Source organism: Oratosquilla oratoria, chromosome 5 (assembly GCF_046742065.1).
Source record: "Oratosquilla oratoria isolate Oo_2021 chromosome 5, ASM4674206v1, whole genome shotgun sequence".
Taxonomy (NCBI): domain Eukaryota; kingdom Metazoa; phylum Arthropoda; class Malacostraca; order Stomatopoda; family Squillidae; genus Oratosquilla; species Oratosquilla oratoria.
This window is the reverse complement of record NC_134781.1, coordinates 19,317,103-19,339,602: the sequence shown is the minus strand read 5'-3', so window position 1 is coordinate 19,339,602 and position 22,500 is coordinate 19,317,103. Positions and strand designations below refer to the sequence as shown.

Genomic DNA, 22,500 nt, shown 5'->3' with positions numbered 1-22,500 from the left:
AATAAATGGAAATTTCCAAGTTCTGATCATTGAAAAAAATTGTAAAAGCCTTGAAAATGATATAGATATCAGGAAATAAAACTAGGAAAATGTACTTCCGTGCGCGCGCGCACACACACACATACACACGTATACACACACACACACACACACACACACACACACACACACACACACACACACACACACACACACACACACACACACACACACACACACACACACACACACACACACACACACACACACGAGGAGGAAAGAAATGAAGGAGAGGATGAGAGGGTTTTTGCGAATGGAAAGAGGGGGATTTTGTAATGTTACTTTTATTTTATTCTATTTTTTTTTTTTGGGGTGGGTGGGGGTTTAAGAGGTCAAAAGTCTTTGTTTCGACAACTATACTCCAGCTACTGATGACAAGATTCAATTAAACCTCTTTCTTACAAAGAACAGAATTACTGATAGATATTTGCGAGATGGACGGTAGAGTCACCCGTCTTCCCACCATCCATCTTCAAAACCTGTCAGCTCCTTCCTCAGATGCAGCCCCGTGGGGCTGGTATTCGGTCTCCATAGTGGACCCAGGAGCCTCCTCTATCAACTTTGACCATTTCTCCGCCCTTGTGAATTGAGAACTGCCGATATCTCTCTCCCATTAGACAGAAATATAATCACAACAATACGACCCTGAGAGCAATCCAACGTTTCTTCCTGGAGAAGTCTATGGGGAGATTCCAAGGGCGTTGAGGAGCGCGGGTTTCCAGTCAGTGGAACTAGAGGTAACAACAGTTTTTATTCATTAGGTCTAAAATGCGGAGGCCACGGCGCGACCTAGGACCAACTCAACCATGCAAGGAAATGAGCAGAACGGGAGGAACAATATATATATATATATATATATATATATATATATATACATTATATATATATTAACTATATATATATATAATGGAAAAAGAAACTAACGAAGCAGAGAGGGAGAGAGGGAGAGAGGGAGGGAGTGACAGGGTGGGTGGAAATAAAGGAGTAATACGGGAGGAAAGTAGGGAGGGAGAGGAAGGAGGGTGGGAGGGTGGGAAGGAGTAAGAGAGTGGGAGGGGTGGGATTGAGGGAGTGGGAGTGTGGCGAGAGTTGGCAGGAGTGCAATTGTTTGTATGCGCCTCGGCCGGGGTAAGGAGTTGCACTCCGCATGCAAATAGGAGTACCCAACTACTCCTCCTTACTCCTCCGTCAGAAGGAGTGAGGAGGAGTGAGAAGGAGTACAGTCTCTGGTCTTTCACCAGAAGGGAACTGGAGTCTGCTGTATTGTCTGGAGTTTTGCGTCAGGTGATTTTATTCAACTGGGGAAAGGGAGGAGGCTGGGGAGGGGGAGGGAGGAGGGAGGAGGCATCACTGGGTCGTATGTGACATCTTTAATCATTTTATTCTGGTTAATGACGGATGATTTTATTTGGTTTAAGGAAACTAGTGGGGGCAGGATTTAGACCTCGTTAACGTTTCGTTACGATTTAACGAGATTGATCAGTTTTAATTCCCAATTAAGACTAAACCATATGGGAATATCCTCCCCACCCCCCACGTGCAAATGAAGATACTAATGCCCTCAACTGAATCGAATAGCCATGAATCAGAATGTACCAAATACGGTATACGACTTTACTGGGTTAATACGAGTTGTTTACAGTTTGCTGAGGGTAACTTATACACAAAGGTACCTAAGTACCTCATAGAAACTGGGAAGAAGGAGGGTATGGAGTGGTAGTAGGAGGAGAGAAGGAGGAAGGGGAGGGGGAAGAGGACGAAAAGGAGGAGGGGAATGGGGAGGACGAGGACAAGAACGAGGACGAGGACAAGAACGAGGACGAGCACAAGAACGAGGACGAGGACCAGAACGAGGACCATCAGAACAAGGACAAGCACCAGAACGAGGACGAGGACCAGAGCGAGGACGACCACCAGAACGAGGACGAGGACCAGAACGAGGACGAGGACCAAAACGAGGACCAAAACAAGGACGAGGACCAGAACGAGGACGAGGATCAAAACGAGGACGACCAAAACGAGGACGACCACCAGAACGAGGACGACCACCAGAACGAAGACGAGGACCAAAACGAGGACGACCACCAGAACGAGGACGACCACCAGAACGAGGACGAGGACCAGAACGAGGATGAGGACCAGAACGAGGACGAGCACCAACAGGAACAACTAGAGTTACATCGAATAGATGTAGTCCTCGAACAACCTTGATATTGACATATTGGTTCTGACCTGAAGGAAGAGGCACCTCCGAACTTCCCTCACTCCCATTAGGAGTGCAGCCCTATGGACTGGCACTCTATCCCCGGACCGTGACCAACACCTACAGCTGTGCCAAGGCAAGCAGTGGCAGGTTATTGACTCTCCCTGGCACTGACGACTACGAGAGAGAGAGAGAGAGAGAGAGAGAGAGAGAGAGAGAGAGAGAGAGAGAGAGAGAGAGAGAGAGAGAGAGAGAGAGAGAGAGAGAGAAACTCATTTGGGCAAGTCAATGTCACGTTATATTCCTGTCAAAGCTACTCAACTTTGTCACTCTCAGCGGACACCAATGTGACACGAGAGTGACTCGGAAGGTGACGCGACAAGGCTGACGTGATGCATGACGGTGACACTAATATCTTTTGAAGCTGAAACTCTTCCTTGCAGACTTGTTCAGAGTGGCATTAATAGGTCATGCAAGGTTACACTGCCGTCACCGAGACACAGAAAACGCAAACACACACACACACACACACACACACACACACACACACACACACACACACACACACACACACACACACACACACACACACACACACACACATTCCGTACTCTCGTGGGTGGGGAGTTGGGTGTGTGTGTGCGTGTACTGTAAGGTCACAGCATTACCCATAGATTGGTCATTCGAGTTCTGAGCTCTCTTCCGGGAGGTAAATAGCTGTCGTTCACGAGTCCAACACGTGATCCAAAGACCAGTGGGAATACACACACGGCTCTCCTGTATTTTGCCAAAATGATATATTTCATAAATGTCCACCGACATCTCCAACTTCGTGGACATCCTCTCCAAGAGCTCTCGACTTCTCGCGGTGTCTTTGTCGCCTCCTTCAGAAGTCATTACTTTTATCCCGACCTTTCGAAGACCCTTTTTTTTTTTTTTTTTTTTTTTTGAGACGCATGGCCCATACGTCTTTGCTTCCTGGCCCTCGCCCTCCCCCTCTTCCTCCTCCTTCTCTTCTTCCTCCTCCTCACTCTCTTTTCCTCCACTTGCTCTCTTTTAACTCCTTCACTATGGCTCTTCTCTATCGGTTCAATAAAATCACATTTTTACTTGCCATAATAAAATCCAACGCCGAATTTAAAGATCACCCCTTTATAAGCCAAAAATCTATCACCCTTCCCTCTACCCCCCACTCCCCCCCACCTATGCTTATGCTCTTAGGGGGTCTTCCTTTTCCTCCCCCTCCCCACCCCTAACCCCGTCTTTCCTCCCATCTTCACCCCAAGAGCGAAATCTCTTACACCCCTTCCTGTCCCCTTCCTCTTCCTCCACCCTAGGGAATGGGGAGGGTATGGGGAGAAGGGGGTTGGGATGAAGGCGGGGGAGGAGGAGTGTGAGGAAGACCAAGAGAATTGGTCGATGGTCTGTCAAAGGTGCAGTATTACGGCCGCCATATCGATTCTAGAGTCAAGTCGCCCAGGTTGACCATTACAGGACTTCGTTATACCGGGGGGCTACCGGTAACGGCCCCGCGGCATGCAAGCACAGCATGGGGGGGAACCACGGGTAGTGCTAGCGCCCCCGCTCTCCATCGCCCGTCCGCCGGGATCTCCTAAACCAGCCCAGCATGATCCGGTCAGCGCCTTCCGTGCCGTTAAAGTACTTTGTCTTTTTTATTTTGGCTATCGACTTGCTATCTTTATGAGCCTCCATATCATTCCTTCGGTATTGAAGGGGTGAAGATGGTTGATGTTATTGCCAACAACAACAACAGCAGACAGCAGCAGTAGCAGAGGAAAGCGGCTCAGCAGTTAACTGCTCACATCGCTAAAGAAAAGTCGTGTTTTCGAGTCCCCTAAACATTGTCAATGCTACTCACACCACTAACACCACTTGTGGTTGATAAAATAGATGGTGCATAGTATATATAAATATATATATATATATATATATATATATATATATATATATATATACATGTATATATATATATACATATATATATATATATACATATATATATATATATATATATATATATATATATATATCGTTGCATTCACAAACACATGCACATATGCTATACACAGTTATAACCCAGACATAAACACAAGCCTACGTGTTGATGTGCACGGAAGGCCTCCCCCATCCACTCATCCACCCCATCCTCACTCATACACACACCAATGGCAATGAACACGATGTTATGCGTATGTAAAGCACACGCACGTACACACGCACCTACGGAAAAGCGTATACGCACGCGCCAACACGAGCGTAAACAAGTACGCCCACACGAATACGCTGTCGTAAGCGCGTATTTGTACAGAAAGATACCAGTATATGTACATACACATATATGCAATTATACACGCAATAGGCACACATACGCACACACACACACGCACGCACACACGCACACACACACACACACACACATAAACACACACACACACACACACACACACACACACGCACACGACTTGATGGCGCAGTGGTAGCGATCAAGGCCACCACTACGACGGCCCGGGTTCGAATTTCGCCCAGGGTTGAAAAAATTTAAGCATCGCTGCGCTGCAAGTCGTTACTCCAACTCTCGTGGGAAGGGAGTTGGACGTACGTGTGTGTGTGTGTGTGTGTGTGTGTGTGTGTGTGTGTGTGTGTGTGTGTGTGTGTGTGTGTGTGTGTGTGTGTGTGTGTGTAAGGTCACAGCATTACCCATAGATTGGTCATATATGAGCACCGAGTTCTCTTCCGGGAGGAAAAATAGCTGTCGATCACGAGTCCAACACGTGATCCAAGACCATGGTGAATCACACACACACACACACACACACACACACACACACACACACACACACACACACACACACACACACATCGTTCTCCTTTTGATACGTTTGTCTTGTTTCCACTCATTCTTCAAACATGTCTCTACCATCTCCTACACTCAATTTCTTAATGTTAATTTTTCCTAGTTTCGTTTTTTCTTTTTTTCAATTTTCTTCGTATGCATCTGGACAAACATAAATGCACGTGAACGGAACAAAACGATCACATATGGTACTCTCGTGCGCTTCGTTTATCTTCATACTTTACGCTCGTTGGAATGACTCGAGAACGAGAGCGTGTGGCGCCAGCGTTCAGTTCCTGGGCGCGTTTAAACTCCTTGGCTATATATTCCATTTTATTCTATTTATTCTATTTTTTTAATTTTATCATTTTTAATTTGATTCAATTTAATTTATTTTTTTATTTTAAGTGTCGTTCAGGAATATACAGTAGGTAAGATAGTAGTAATATTACTATTATTATTATAAATAACATTAACATGGTGGTCATGATGATGATGATGTTGATGATAAATGCTTTGTTATTCTACGATTTCGTCATGCGATGGTAATAGATTAACTTACCGACACACACACACACACACACACACACACACACACACACACACACACACACACACACACACACACACACAATCCCAGACGGCTGAAGAGATTCAAGAAGGTCACGTGACTTCCGGACGAGGTCCCGAGAGGTCACTCACTTCTCTCTCTCTCTCTCTCTCTCTCTCTCTCTCTCTCTCTCTCTCTCTCTCTCTCTCTCTCTCTCTCTCTCTCTCTCTCTCTCTCTCTCCTTCTCATTCTGCCCTCTCCTTCTTCCCCTTTCTATTGTTTTTATATATTTTCATATTTTTTCCCTCTTAGCCTTCTCATTCGCGATTATCATCACTACGTCATCATTACCTATCAACCTGTCACTCCAGCATCAGTTACCTGTCTATACATCACAAATTTCCCCAATACACCTTCTTACTACCTGTCAAACAGTTATGCGAGAGCATGCCGGCTTATCAACCTGTCTACATGTCACCTCCTCCTCCTCCCCTCCCCCTCCCTCCAACTGACGTCCTGTCTATCCAGGAACGTGGATCCGGAGACTGTCAACCACCCGTCTACCTGTCAAAGTACTTGTTTGATGATAATGAGACCTGTCTCTTCATTTGCTGCTTCATTACCTGTCAAATACCTGTCATACTGTCGGGCTAATGTCTTCCCGTCTCGTCCGTTCTCCAAGCAAATTGAGTGTCTGTTTTCTTTTTTCTTTTTCTTCCTGTCGATTTTGTATATGTTCTTCCAGGCACCCGTCTATCAATTATTGACTTCCTCCAACCTTACTGCAATCAGTATATATATATATATATATATATATATATATATATATATATATATATATATATATATATATATATATATATATATATATATATACATATATAATATATATATACATATACATATATATATATATAAATATACATGTATATATATATATAAATATACATATATATATATATATACATATATGCAATAAAAACAATGGAGACGTGTGTTTTAAAAATACAAGGATAACCACACTGAAGAGAACCGAACCTGAGTGCTTTCGTGTATTACATCGTCCGTGCAAAGATATATGTATTTTTGCACTGATGTAATACACGAAAGCGGATCTCTTCAAAGTGGGTAACCTTGCATATATATATATATATATATATATATATATATATATATATATATATATATATATATATATATATATATATATATATATACCAATAAACTTTTCATTGGGTTTTATCTCTTTTTCAGTCTGATCTGGATCGGTGCACGAAACGGCCTGAGTCTCTTATTGTTATTCTGATATGAAATCAGAAGAAGAACCGTATTTGGATTGTTTCTGCACTGACGAGCTAACCGAAGAACAAGCCGAAGAGATGATTCTCCCTGAATACGTACTTCGAGTTGATAACAAAGATAAAGATGTGGTGACGGATTTCATGAACGACATGGAGGACTTCAAAACACATCAAGTGAGCGAAACGCTAAAAAGAAAACTAAGAAGTTAACGAAACTCTAAATGTGCTAAAGGTGATGATATATCAACCTAAAGAGGCAGCGAGATGGCCATAACGATGAAGAAAGTTCTAACACAGGCACGTGTTCTAAAAAGTTAAGGAATTGTATCGTTTTCATATAACAAAAAGCACATTGGTTTTAGTTGTTTTATGGTTTCTCATGTTTTATTGGCCGAAGGCCAGTGTGCGAAGCACCCACGAGCGAAGCGAGCAGCGCCGCAGGTCAAGCGCCCACGCCGTAGTCGTGGCGGCGAAGCCGGCTCTTGTGTGTGTAATATATATATATATATATATATATATGTATGTATATATATATATATATATATATATATATATATATATGTATGTATATATATATATATATATATATGCATGTATTTATCCCTAATTCATCTTTGATACCGTCCTAGCATTACCCATTTTGCTTCTCTCAAGTCTTCCTTTGTTAATGACGCCAGTCACCTGCTTTACGCGATTTTATATCACCGATCGCACAATTCATTATATTTAATTTTTCTTAAAGTTTTCTTTATATTATTTTTCGATTTATTTTTTGTTTTCTTACTGTATCCGTTTCCATTAATGCATTTCATCTTTTTTGATTTCTAAAAGTTCTATATATTTTCCATTTTAACTGGCTTCAGCAACATCAGCTGCAACCCTCCATATTTTTTGTTAATTTTCATGATTTTTTTATCTTTGTTTTCTTCATCACTATCGTCATCTTTGTAGTCGTCGCCCTCTTTTTCCATCCCTCCTCCTCCACCTCCTCCTCCATCACCACCTTCTCCTCCTCCTCCTCATCTTCCACTCTCCTCCACAATAATAGTTATTGCCTCAAGTTTCATTGACTAAAAACCCACAGCCCCACATAGGCCAGCAACGGTTATCGGGTTAGGAAAATAACTGGATTTCTCTTAATGTTGTATTAGTGTTGGGTTTATTTCTGTGCCACTGGCTTATAGCAGCAGTAGTAAGAACTTGACAGTTTTTCTTTGTGTGAAAAGGTAGAAGTTGACAGAGCTAAAGTTGACAGAGATCTAGGATCCAGTCCGCAGACCGAGTGTCAGCCCATCGGGGCTGCACCTTCAGATGAAGGTGAGGGTGTTGACGGGTTTTGAAGGCAGGTGACAGGGAGATGATTCTCTTTGACGTCCGTCTCACAGAACCCCCATGTCGTTGGTCGATCTATACTATGCAAATACACAATTAAGGAAAATTGTCATTCGTGTGTGTGTGTGTGTGTGTGTGTGTGTGTGTGTGTGTGTGTGTGTGTGTGTGTGTGTGTGTGTGTGTGTGTGTGTGTGTGTGTGTGGGCGCGCGATGTCTATGACACTACAATAATTAGTAAATTAATCAAGTTTATTAACAATATGACCTAATGAGCGACCCAAGCCGCATTCAGAACCAGCCAGGCAAATTAGAGGAGACCGCACCGGGAACGGGGAGTAGGGAGTAGGGAGTGGGGAGGGGGAGGGCGAGAATGTGTAGGGGAGGAGAAGGGAAGGGAAAGAAAGGAAGGGAGAGGAAGGAGAAGGGAGGAAAGGAGAGGAAGGGGAAAGGAGAGGAAGGGGGAGGAAAGGAGAGGAAGGGGAGAGGGAGGAAGGGAAAGGGAGAGGGAAGAAGGGAAAGGGAGGGGAAGGAAGAGGAAGGGAAGAGAAGGAAGAAGGGGAAGGGAAAAGGGAGGGGGAGGAAGGGAAAGGTAGGGGACAGGACAGGGAAAGGAGGTAAGGGAAGAGGAATTGGAAAGGACAAGGATGAGTCTAGGGAAGAGGCTGGAGGAGGAGGAGAGGAGGTAAGGGTGAGAATGTATAGGGAAGGGAAAGGGCAGAGAAGGGAAGGAAAGAGAAGGAAAGGAAAGAGAAGGGAAGAGGAAAATATACTGAAAGAGTGAGAAAGATGAGAATGGAACTAGGCTGATAGGAAAAATTCACAGGAGGAAAAGGAGATTTATGAAGGGTTTGTGGTTGTAGAGGAGAGATCGGCGTGAGTACGGGGGAGGGAGAGGGCGATAATGGATTAGGGAGGGAAGGAGAGGCGAAAGGAAATCTATAGAGGAAGAAGGAAATAGTAGGAAAGGGAAAGGGTAAGGAGAGGAGTGAGGGGCATAGGACACCAAAGAAAACGTATGAGAGGAGAGAAGGGAAAGGGGAAGAGGGAGGGTAAGGGGAAGAGAGGGTTGTGTGATGAACCGGGAGAGAAGGAATGGAGGGATAATGCACGGGAAAGGAAAATTGAAGAAAACAGAAGGGAAGGGAAGGGAAGAGGAAGGATGGGGAATAGATGGACAAAGAGGAAGTGAAAAAAAGACGGGAGGGGAAGGGGGAAGGGAGAGAGGGGAATGCAACCATTGATGAGGAGGACAAAAGAAAAAGAAAAAGAAAGAAAAAGAAAACGGGAGTTGGGGGAGAGTTTTTAAGGTCGAAGAAGAGAAGTTAATGAACGAACGAGAGACGAGAGGCTACGCTGAGGAAACGGTGGGGAGAAGGGAGACAGGATAGAGGAAGAGGAGGAAGTGGAAGGGGAGGAAGAAGAGGAGGAGGAGGGAAAGGAGGAGGAAGTGGAAGGGGAAGAAGAGGAGGAGGAGGAAGTGAAGGAAGAGGAGGAGGAGGAAGTGAAGGAAGAGGAGGAGGAGGAAGTGGAAGGAAAGGAAGAAGAGGAGGAGGAAGTGAAGGAAGAGGAGGAGGAAGTGAAGGAAGAGGAGGAGGAGGAAGTGGAAGGGGAGGAAGAAGAGGAGGAGGAGGAGGAGAAGGGAAAAGAGGAGGAAGTGGAAGGGGAGGAAGAAGAGGAGAGGAGGAAGAAGAGGAGAAAGTGAAGGAAGAGGAGGAAGAGGAGGAAGAGGAGGAGAAGGAGGAAAAGGAGGAGGAAGTGAAGGACAAGGAAGAGAATGAAATATATTGGGATAAAGAGAAAGAATTGGAGAGGAAGGAAGAGGACGAGGAAGTTGAGTAAATCGAGGGATTCGAGTCGAGGAGGAGGTAGGAGGAAGGAGGAGGAGGAGGAGGAGGAAGAGGAGGAGGAGGGGGTAAAATGATGTGAGGAAGTGTGATGTGACGGGGGAATGAAGTAACGAGGTGTAATGTGGAGGGGAATGGAGGGCGGTGATTGATGACCGACGCCTTTACGTGTGGAGGACGGACGGGAAAGTGGAGTAAGGATGTCTACGGGAGGCTTGAAGGAATGGAGGGGAGGAAAGGAGTGGGGGAGGAAAGGAGTGAGGGAGGGAGAGAGGGGAGGGAGGGAAGGGAAGGGAGGGGAGGGAGGGGAGAGAAGGAGGGAGGGAGGGGAGAGAAGGAGGGAGGGAGGGGAGAGAAGGAGGGAGGGAGGGAGGGAGGGGAGAGAGGGAGGGAGGGAGGGAGGGGAGGGAAGGGAAGGGAGGGGAGAGAAGAAGGGAAGGGAGGGAAGAGACGAAGGGAGGGAGGGGAAGGGAGGGAGGGGAAGGAAAAGGAGAGAAGGGAGAGGAAGGAGGTGTGGAGGGAGGGGAGGTGAGAAGGGAGGGGAGAGGGAAGGGAAGGAGGGAGGGAAGGGAAAGGAGGAACGGTGGGAGGGAGGGGAGGGGAGGGAGGGAAGAGGGGAAGGAAGGAGGAAGGGGAGGGGAGGGGAAGGGGGAACGAAGGGAAGGAGGGTAGGGGAAGGGGGAATGGGGGGAAGGGGGAGGGAAGGAGAGAAGAGAGAAGGAAAGGAAGGGAGGAGGGAATACCACAAGATATTCCTCGCCTTCAGCTACCAGCATCAACACCAATACCTGGATTCCCAACATCAAATCTACAATTCCCCTCTCCCTCTTCCTTCACCAACACCCCCCCTCCTCCTCCTCCTCCTCCTCCTTCTCCTCCTCCTCCTCCTCCATTGTTCTACTCCCGAAAGACCAATCACCAAGACTAGTGGGTTGCCGCCTTGCTCGCCGTCCGAGAAGACCACACACACGATCCCATGTTTACGTTTGTTTATCCGTACAGCAAATCACCCTTGTTTACAACAAGGCGTGCGCTTGTTCGGAATTACGCCTGTTTACTTTCGCGTAATTCGAGATTGTTTGGATCTGCTATTTACGTGTTCAGCAGGTTACTTGTCAATTTGAAGTCATACTTTACTTGCCTCTTTTCTGATTCGTGTGTGTGTGTGTGTGTGTGTGTGTGTGTGTGTGTGTGTGTGTGTGTGTGTGTGTGTGTGTGTGTGTATTATACCACGTTTAGTTGCTTTAATTCATTGAAATGTAAACTTGTTTCTTGTTTATCACTTCTGAAAGTCTATTTACAATATTTTTCGGTTAATTTACTTTTATGCTGTTTGCCTTTGCAGATACTGTTTACAAAGTTCTTGGTATGTTTTAATGTTAAGAAATTAAATCGAAAACCTTGCAGCCTTCCCAAGCTGATTAAAATCGTTTGGTGTATTCCATGAGTAGAAATGACCACAAATCACCCAAAGCTGAATTAAATGGTCTTGTGTCCAGCCAGAAGTAATGGATATATGCACGTGTAATAAGCAAGAATTGGTTTACTAATGGAGTGGTCAACGAATGGAATTGACTTAGTAACCACGTAGTGAGCGCTGAAACTATCGGTTGTTTAAAGAAAAGGTTAGACAACTTTATGGAAGGGGATGACATGTGATTATAGACATGGAACTTCCTAGTGTAGGCCTTATGGTCTCCTGCAGTCTCCTGTATTCTTATATTCTTTCATATATACATACCCATTTAATAACCCCTCTTCATCTCTGTAATTAAGTTGTAATAGCAACTAATAATACTAATAATAACTGATAAATAAATAATAATAATAATAATAATAATAATAATAATAATAAAAATTCTACTACTACTACTACTAATAATAATAATAATAATAATAATAATAATAATAATAATAATAATAATAATAATAAAAATTCTACTACTACTACTACTAATAATAATAATAATAATAATAATAACAATATTAATAATAATAATAATAGTAATAATAATAACAATAGTAATAATAATAATAATAGTAATAATAATAATAGTAATAACAATAGTAATAATAATAATAACAATAATAATAATAATAATAATAGTAATAATGACAATAGTAATAATAATAATGACAATAATAATAATAATAATAATAATAGTAATAATAACAATAATAACAATAATAATAATAATAGCAATAGTAATAATAATAACAATAACTACAATAACAACAATAATAATACAATAACAATAAAACGCGAGATCGTACTACCGGACATAAAGTGTCAGTCTCCTGTGTTCACTTGACGCCAAAGAACGATTCGGATCACGTAGAGCTCCCCAATATTACGAGAACAAAACGCGACGCCCCCAAAGGCCGTTTACGCACACTTTTAGACAAAAGGGACGAGAAACAAAAGCAATGGGCCTCCGGACGACCGTGGCATTGCTTTGCAATGACGTATGAATGGAACAACTTAACCGCCTAATTCCCCTTCCACAGGCTAATCGTACCGCGTCGGCAGTCAGCCTTTGGGAGATTCTACGGCTGTGTTCGGATTTCTTCGTCCACGTTTACCCCCATTTTTTTTTCTCAACATAGAGAAAGGTACAAGAACCTTTACATTAACATGTTTACTCTTTTTATTTATTTATCTATTTATTTATTTTATCTATTTATTTTATCTATTTATTTATCTTTATTTTTTATCTATTTTTATTTGACTTTATTTTTATTATTTATTTTACTTGTTTATCTATTTTATTTTTTGTTTTACTTTGTTATATTTTATTCATTTACTTATTTTTATATATTTGTGCATTTATTTTTTCTATTTATTTATTTTATTTATTTATTTCTTTTATTAATTTTTATTATTTTATTTATTTATTTATATATATATATATATATATATATATATATATATATATATATATTTTTTTTTTTTTTTTTTTTTTTTTTTGAGGTGCTAAGCAGTGTTGCGAGCCGAGTTGCCCTGGCGGAGTTCAAGACCAGCTCGGAGGTGTCTGGAGTTGCCTGTAAGTCTTCCAGAGTAATTTGTGAACGTGTTGAGTTATTTGTGAGTTGTTTTCATTCGTCGACTCTTCCCTTGCGGTCTTTCATAGTCGCTTTTTAGCCACTGATAGTCCTTTGTAGCCATTTATAGCCATTTATAGTCGCTCCTAGCCATTCGTAGCAGCCCGTGGTCGACTGTAGCCATTTGCGGCCGTTACAGGTCCGCGACTCAAGCTAACGTATTGAAAACAATGCAAGCGACCCCGTTACACGGAACAGCGGTTTCACATGTTAACAAAACAAAGGCAACTTGATGGGCCTTTTAACTAAAGGATTAAAAGAACGAATCTGGGTTGGGGGTGGGGGGAAAGGGGGGCCGTGGAACGGTGGGGGAGGGATGGGGGTGTTCAACGAAAAAATAATAATGAATTGGTTATATTAACCCTTTGAGGGAGGCCGACAAGAAGACGAAGGGGAGGAGGAGGAAGAGAACGCGGTTGCTATGGGGACCCCGGGCTTTCTGTTACGAGCGGCGGCGTTGTCTTTCTAACGTGCAAGGCAGAGATTTGCAAGGAGGGCAACGCTTTCCGGGCGAAGAGAAGAGGACCCCACTAATCTCACACTTCGGCGAGGTCGGCCGACCTGCCTCCGGGAGGAGGTGCATGACGGTGCTCGGCGGAAGTGCTTCAGCGAACTCGCACGGACCTCGGGTTCCTCCTGCCGGGTGATCGGTAGCTCTCTATGCGAACAGGCGCAGCACCCGCGGGAGGAGGAGGAGGAGGAGGAGGAGGAGGAGGTGATAGCGGTGATAATGGTGGTGATGGTGGTGGTAGTGTTGACGGTTGTGTTGGTGATGAGAGTGATTGAATGTAGTAATGGTACACCTAGATCGCGCATGTTAGTGTAGGTTTGTGCGTATGTGTGTGCGCACGTGTGTGTGTGTGTGTGTGTGTGTGTGTGTGTGTGTGTGTGTGTGTGTGTGTGTGTGTGTGTGTGTGTGTGTTACATAAAACATGACCAGCAACCACACTATGTCTACAGGTGTGTACGTGTGTACACACATACAGGTGTGTACATGTGTACACACATACATGCGTGTACGCGTGTACACACATACAGGTGTGTACGTGTGTACACAGATACAGGTGTGTACGTGTGTACACACATACAGGTATGTACGTGTGTACACAGATACAGGTGTGCATTCCTTTGTTATAGGCGTGCACCTATGACCGGCTCCTGTGCGCAGGGGTACAACCTCCCAAACACCAGCACAACCTAAGGTGCAGCACCTCTGGACTCAACGGAGGCCAAGCCGCGTTGAGGCTGAGGTCCGTCCTCTCCCAGCCACGCCCCCGAATTGAGCCCCCAAGGCTCTCCTGCTTCGCACGCCCACGAAGCCGTGGATATTTTTGGAGGAGACTTAATTTGGCGACGACCCGTTACCCCGAGCGAAAATTAAGCCCGGTTAAAATGTGCTACTTTCGGGGAGAGGAGCCGTGATGGGGTGCTTTTCGATGATGTCCTGAAGATGTCTGCTGATGCTGTCATAACATGGGTCTTGACAACGCCGTGGTCGTGGTGTTTGTTGTCGTTGTTGTTTTATTGTGGTGGTGGTGGTGGCTGGGAGTAGAGGGACGAGGGAGAGGGAGGAGGGGGATGGAGGGAGAGGGAGGAGGGGAGTGGAGGGAGAGGGAGGTTTGGAATGGAGGGAGAGGGAGGAGAGGGAGGAGGGGAGTGGGGGGAGAGGGAGGAGGGGAATAGAGGGAGAAGGAGGAGGGAGAGGAGGGAGAGGGAGGAGGGGTATGGAGGGCGAGGGAGGAGGGAGAGGGAGGAAGGAGAGGGAGGAGGGGAATGGATGGAGAAGGAAAACGGGACGCGCTAGTATGCAAATCCTTTAAACTACACATGCTTCCGATTTACTAGTAAGCTTTGTGTTCATCCCAAGGACAGATTTTGTTCTGTCTACACGTCTGAAATTGCCAATGCCCTCCGTCGTGTACTTTCTAGCTTCTATTCTGGTTAAGATCAGCTGATCAAGTTCGACTTCGGGTATAAAGAGGGTTTGACCGATCGAACCCTGCGGAGAAGATTTTCTTTCGAGTTTCTCATTTGACTTGTCTCTGCCGCCAGACGATTTTATTCATCCAAGACGGAGGGCATTTCTCCTGTGCAATAAAATCACCTGGCGAAACGAAAGATAGAATTAATTATGTATAGGCCTACCGTTGTGTTGAAGTAACAACTATCAGCTGTTGGTTGCCAACTGTTAGCTGGTCCGTCTCGACAATATCGTGAGAATTACGGCTATGGGAGACTGACCACATCGTGGCCAGCGTGGAGGAGTGTCTGAGCGTAACAATAAATCTAGCGTGCGTACGTACGCACGCACACCTGCACGTAAACATTAATTTACGCACACTCGCACGCGCGCATACACACACACACACACACACACACACACACACACACACACACACACACATTCCTACCCCAAACGCATTAGACACCCACTAAGCTGGTTCATGAGCCAGCTGAGTTTCTTTCGCTGATCCATGCCATCTGTATATGAATATTCATTGGCTCACACCACCTGACGAAAGGCAGATGCCATCTACATCACATTACATGAATACCTGTGGTATTCATGTTTCCTGAGAGTATTTGGTATCCGTTACCTAACCCTGAAAAAAGTATTCTTGAACTGAGCCACCTGACAGTCTCGGCTTTATCCTCACCACCTGAACAGTTCCCTCCTTCCCACCTTGAAGCACCAGCTGGACGGTAACACACGACCCCAACACCACCTGAAATCACACAGCTAACTTCACAGAAACACACAACGCTTGCACCATCTGAACAGAAAATGTACCATCTGAATGACAATAAACAGGTGCTAAGTATGAGAGGTGATATAGGAATTCACCTAAAAAACGTGGAGAGAGAGAGAGAGAGAGAGAGAGAGAGAGAGAGAGAGAGAGAGAGAGAGAGAGAGAGAGAGAGAGAGAGAGTTTTTTAGGACCAACCAATGACTTGAACTGCGCTTTGTGAATACAATCAAAATAGTCAATGATTTGTTTTCGAAAAAATGTATATGCCTATATATACATTTAGATGTTTGTGCATCAAATAGTGAGACAAAACTGCTTGCAGACATTCAGACAGAAGCAACACAAAGGACAGACACAGACAGCATGTGAAGTAGGGTAAGAGGATGAGGATGTAAGAAACTGAGCAACGGTGAATACTTACTGCAAGTTGTGTGGCATTGTAATGTTGCACAGCCGTCTCGCCACTTACCTACAAAGAAACAAAAAATAAACATATGAGCAGGGATGGATCGGGGGTCTGCATGGTGTATCTTTGCCCCACCCATTGTTTAATGCTAGCAGTCAATGTGGCAACCGTTAAGAATATCAACCTAAGAATTTCTATTGTGGGTGAAGTTTGCATGAGAGTACGCCCGATAGTCTGTAATCTGCGTGACTGCAAGACGAAGTTCTCACAGATATTGTAAGTTAATATATTCATTTACCCTAACACGATAAACTGGCAATCATATAATATCTGAGGCTCTTCCAGTGGTATAGTATTAAAGATATATGAATCATCTTTCTAAAACCAGTATAGAGTTTATAGAAGTGGGAACATTGCTGGACATAGTATATGGTTACATATGGGAACTGTACATGAAAAGAAATCACCGTAAATGATAAATTATTTGTACATTGAGTAAAAATGGTTATTTCTAATATAAATATTTGTCATGATAAGTATATGCAACTTGAAACATGTTGATGTAACAAGGTGCAACAGGTTATGACACTTAGGACACCCTATGGACACACACAGTCATGACACATAAGCACAGGTTATGAGACACAGGATACAAACAACGTGACACCTTGTATGACACGTGTCACACACACACACACACACACGTACACACACACACACACACACACACACACACGCACACACAAATCACGACATTTATATCTATAACAATTAAGACACAAAAAATAGAGGTTTATGTGACACACACCCGCTACAGGTAATAAATATGTCAGGTATCGACTGGTAATTAAAATATTCGGGGACCACGTCACGTGGGGGGATGGGTTGGCCACTCGTTACATCTTCAGAGTTATTTGCGGAATGACAAATCATAGGCCATTTCCGCCGCGCTGGCCAAACACACACGCACACATACACGCACGCACACACACACACACACACACACACACACACACACACACACACACACACACACACAAATACACATACACACGCACACACCTTATAGATTGGTGTAAGGTGATTTTATTAAATTGAAATTAGCATCTCTTAATAATAAAAGCATTCACCTCTTCAACCTCATAACATACATATGTTGTTCATCTACTGCCCTGGTGACGTCATCGGAAGAATGTTGGTCTCGCATTCGCTTAGCTGTGGGTTTGAATCCCGCAATCATCTCGATTCCCGGCGGTGTCTTCTACCTGCCCTAACAGTACAAGCGCATATGGCAAAGGTGACGGCTTCGGCCGCAGCTACTCAGTGCCTCACCGCCTTTGTTCTAGCAATAGCAAATGATACTATTCAGATGGTAGAGAACGAGAGAGAGAGAGAGAGAGAGAGAGAGAGAGAGAGAGAGAGAGAGAGAGAGAGAGAGAGAGAGAGAGAGAGAGAGAGAGAGAGAGAGAAAGAGAGAGACCACCAGGCTGGACGAGACGGTCGCCCTCAAGTCTCTGATAGAGATAGATAATGACCCCGTCTCGTATTACGGGTCAATCTATCATCACAACTCTAAAGGTGATAGTCCACAACTTACGTTTAGGAGCTTTTCGCGCGTCATCGGTGGGAAACCATTCATCAACTCTTAACGAGTAACAAATTGACAGGTTTATGATGACAAAGTCATCCATCTCTATCGGACTGATAAACGTCCTTATCTGCTTCGATGGATCCTTCCTTGGAGCAGTCTTGAGTGGATTGGTGCGATTAAAAGCAAGATCCCACCCGGGCCGGGTTTCTCGTTTTTGCCCTTCCTACCCAGAAACCTTCCCTTCCCTTTCCTTTCCTTTCCTTTCCTTGGGGCAGTCCGGAGTTGGTTGTGGAAGTCGTCTTGTCGGGGGACGTTTCCACCATGGCCTTGACCTGGGTAGTCTGGATCTTGAGAATTGTTCTCTAGCAATAGTCAACGCAACACAACCCCTCATTCTCTTACTTTCTCTCTCTCTCTCTCTCACACATACACACACACACACACACACACACACACACACACACACACACACACACACACACATATCCCTTTCGAATATTCTACATGGGTCGGTCGATGGCTTCCTAGACTTGTGCTAAGAGTTGCATAGCCTATATATATATATATATACAGGTGAAAAATGTAATCACACATTTGTCAATAACGTAGAAACCACTGTTGGAGTAGAAAAGACTCATTGGGCAAGAGCTCTTTAATCGTTCCTTTTTCTGAATCGTTCATTCCCTCAACCAAGTTTCTTCCCAAAGACAAATTAAATTTGATTAATTATTACCCTAACACCATTAATAAAAAGGTGGTAAATGTCCACCAAAGGTTAAAAGAAGAGCAGAGCCAAGGGGTTTATTCGATTCCATGTAAAGGTTGTGACTTAGTTTACATCGGATAGACTGGAAGGGATTTGAATACCAGGATGATTGAACATAAACGTTCCATTAAATATGCACAAGAGAGCTCAGCTGTGTTCCAACATGTTAAGCAATTTAAACATTGTTTAGATTGGGACAAAGCTGAGCTTATTTATAAATCCAGATGTGAGTTCAGGAGAAAAATGGTAGAATCTACGATTATTGAATATCAGCCCAACATGAATATTTCAAAGGGGCAATGGTCCCCGGACATAATGTCCGGACTCTTCATCACCAACCTATTGAAAGCTCATTTGCCTCCTGACCTCACATACGGAGTGAGCCGAGGGTAGAGACATCTTCCCATGTTCCCCTTTCTTTTGTTAAGGGTGCTACTTAAACAGCACGCCCTCTCTTAATTGTATCTACTGAAGAGGATTGCAGTTTGCAATCGAAATATATAGATTCCCCGTTTCCAGTCTTTTCTACTCCAACAGTGGTTTCTACGTTATATACTTATATATATACATATATACATATATATAAATATATATGTAATGTGTGTGTATGTGTGTGTGTGTTTTCTAAAACAAATCCTCAACTTAAATAAGTAAATAAATAAATAAACAAATAAAATAAAAGACTATTGTAGCATCCCGGTCAGGCACCCTATACTCGTATGTCTCCGACCTCCTTCGGTCGTCTATCCCCGCGGAAAGCGAGCCGGGGTTGTGGCCTTCGATCACAGAAGATCCCTCAGGCTTGGCGCTGACAGCGGGCAATTAGGCCCGGGTTCACCTCAAGCCGGGCTTCTTCGGGCATACCTGTAGACGGTTCGCCTCCTCCTGGGTTCAACAAGGGATGGGTCGGGGGTCTGCATGAGTACTAACTCGTTCTTTCCCTGGAGTCGCTACCCGGCTGATGAAATTCGCCTAATGCGAAGGTGATTTTCTCTATTGGGAATCTCCAGATATCCGAAATTCATGTTATTCGGAACGAAATCGCCTTTCGGTTATAGGCAAGATTGTTAAGAGAAAGTTCCTGGTATCAGAAATTATCCAAGGTTTCAGAACTTCAGGTTTTTATACATAAAGTAATAATAACAATTATGAAACTTAACTAAACTTAACGTAAACCAGATACGGCCTTTCACAAGCAAAAACAGATAAATAAATGAATAAATAAATAAAATAAAGTACATAGATAAATAAGATAAAATAAAATAAAATAAAAATCGGGTCATTTTCCATAAACAGAATGATATCAACCTCTATGACGTAATTTCTTTAATAATGACTTTATGTGTCTTCATAGAAAGTGACGTCATCATTATGTGATGTCACGTCACCACTTTTCCATTACCAGCCATCCAGCTGTCAACAATGTTGTTTTGTCACCCTGAATGGAATCGCTTGGCGTTTAAAGGAACAAAATGTGAAATATTTCAGCTTAACGAGGGGGGTCAAATGCAGTTTATTACCATCCCAAAAGGTCTTGAATCCTACTTAGCCTAGAAGTATCTGTGGAGTATCTTGGCTAAGAGTTTCAGGGACTTCCCATGGTAAAACTGGACTTATTTCACTTCCGAAGTTACTTAAAAGACCCTAAAATATTTTTCAAAACTTTAGAGATATGGTCAGAACTCCCTATGTGTAGCACTCCGCCACCATTGCCTCAAAGTTCGTCTAGGAGTATATAGTGCGTGTATGGGGAGGAGGAGGAGGAGGAGGAGGAAAGTTGGCCTTCCGCACTTACTGGAAAGTGGGCTACCACGCCAACATGTGCGCAGATCTTCACAACGTTTCGCTCGGCTGCGCAGCGCATGACTGTGGTGCCCTGGCTTGTGTTTTAGGACATAAAGCCGCCAAACACGCACTGTATTACAAGCAATAGTCTTCCGCAGTCGTAGTACAAAAGCCAACAACACGCTGCGTTTACTTGTGGTGTGCCGAAACGGAGAACTAATGAGTCACTTTGCATGTCTTTATGAGCTCAAGCACAATTGGCAACATATGAACATGCTGCACGCCCCAGCGAGTGCTCTGCCCAGCGGTAATTGGCAACCCCCGTATATGCAGTTAGGTGTGGGACCCTGCAAACGAGGTCCCGCACCTGTAATGGCGGTTTTAATTAGTTAATCGGATTTGGGCCGTATCTGGGTTAAGGTGGTTGCTATGTACTGCCAGATAGTTGCTAGGTGTGTATCAGTTTCTATATTGACAGTGGTACCTCTCTTTTTTTTTCTTTTTTGTGTGTGTGTGTGTGTGTGTGTGTGTGTGTGTGTGTGTGTGTGTGTGTGTGTGTGTGTGTGTGTGTGTGTGTGTGTGTGTGCGTGCGTGCACGCGATTTTGCGGCTACTGCAACATGTTGCGTGTATCTCTCTGTTCGCGTGGAAACATCTGCGGCTACCTAGTGGTCACCAACAGTCAGGATATGGCGCGCGCACACACGCACACACACACACACACACACACACACACACACACACACACACACACACACACACACACACACACACACACACACACACACACACACACACACAACTCGTGACGCAGTTGGCAGAGTTCCTGGCTGCCACTACGGAGGTCCGGGTTCGAATCTCACCCAGGGTTGAAATAATTTCAGTATCGCTGCGCTGCGGGTTGTTACTCCAACTCTCGTAGGCGGGGAGTTGGGTTTGTGTGTGCGTGTAAGGTCACAGCATTACCCATAGATCGGTCATATATGAGCTCCGAGCTCTCTTCCAGGAGGGAAATAACTGTCGATCACGTCACGAGTCCAACACGTGATCCAAGACCATCGTGAATCGCACAGAGAGAGAACGAACGATGACATTTCATTATGTTTGTTTAGCTACAGACAACGATTACATTCACCTGAAAGACTGAAGACTAAACAGAATTTCGAGTAACTTTTGAGTTACTTTTGAGTAACTTTTGAGTTACTTTTAAGTAACTATTGAATTACTTTTGAGATACATTTGAGTAACTTTCGAGTAACATTTAAGTAACTTTTGGGTTACTTCTGGGTAGCTTTTGAGTAATTTTTTGGTTATTTTTGAGTAACCTTTTGAGTAATTTTTGGGTTACTTTTGAGTAACTTTTGTGTTCAGGCGCCACCCTCCTCCTGAACAAAACCGCCTGGCTTCAGCCAAAAACACGTCCCTGAAGTCTGAAGAATAGAGACCCCGCGCAGTGGGCGCGTGCGCGCATGCGCTAAGTCGTAGATATGCAAATGAAGAAGGCCGCTGGATTCCCGTCCCACTCCCCGTGTTACGAAGCGTCTCAAAGGTCGTGGGTTCGAATCCTTCCCGATGGAATTCCACTTCTAAGAAGAGGGAGAGAGCGACCGACCGGTGTCCTGAGGGTCCTGAGCTCGTATCCTTCCCAACACAGTTCCCTTTGGCACGGCCAGGCATTTACAGTATAGTATTATGTATGTACAATATATATATATATATATATATATATATATATATATATATATATATATATATATATATATATATACAGTAGACATACACTATATATACAAACATTATATATATACATATATATATATATATATATACATATATATAATATATATATATAATAGATATATGTATATATACAGTAGACATACAAAGTATATACATATACAATATATATATATATATATATATATATATATATATATATATATATATATATAATATATATATATATATATATCAAACC

General features: G+C 43.7%; 1 protein-coding gene across 11 annotated transcripts in view; it reads right to left on the bottom strand.

Annotated features, from left to right (window-relative positions):
- Sp1 (transcription factor Sp8) overlaps window positions 1–22,500 on the bottom strand; it is a 611,561-nt gene that overhangs the window by 66,387 nt on the left and 522,674 nt on the right. For 8 of the 11 annotated variants that reach the window (XM_076184971.1, XM_076184969.1, XM_076184973.1 and 5 more), the window contains one exon: window positions 16,397–16,444. The exons of the other annotated variants lie outside the window; for them this stretch is intronic. In XM_076184971.1, coding sequence (XP_076041086.1) covers window positions 16,397–16,444 — 48 coding nt within the window. The remainder of the gene's footprint in view (window positions 1–16,396; window positions 16,445–22,500) is intronic. 11 annotated transcript variants of the gene reach the window in all.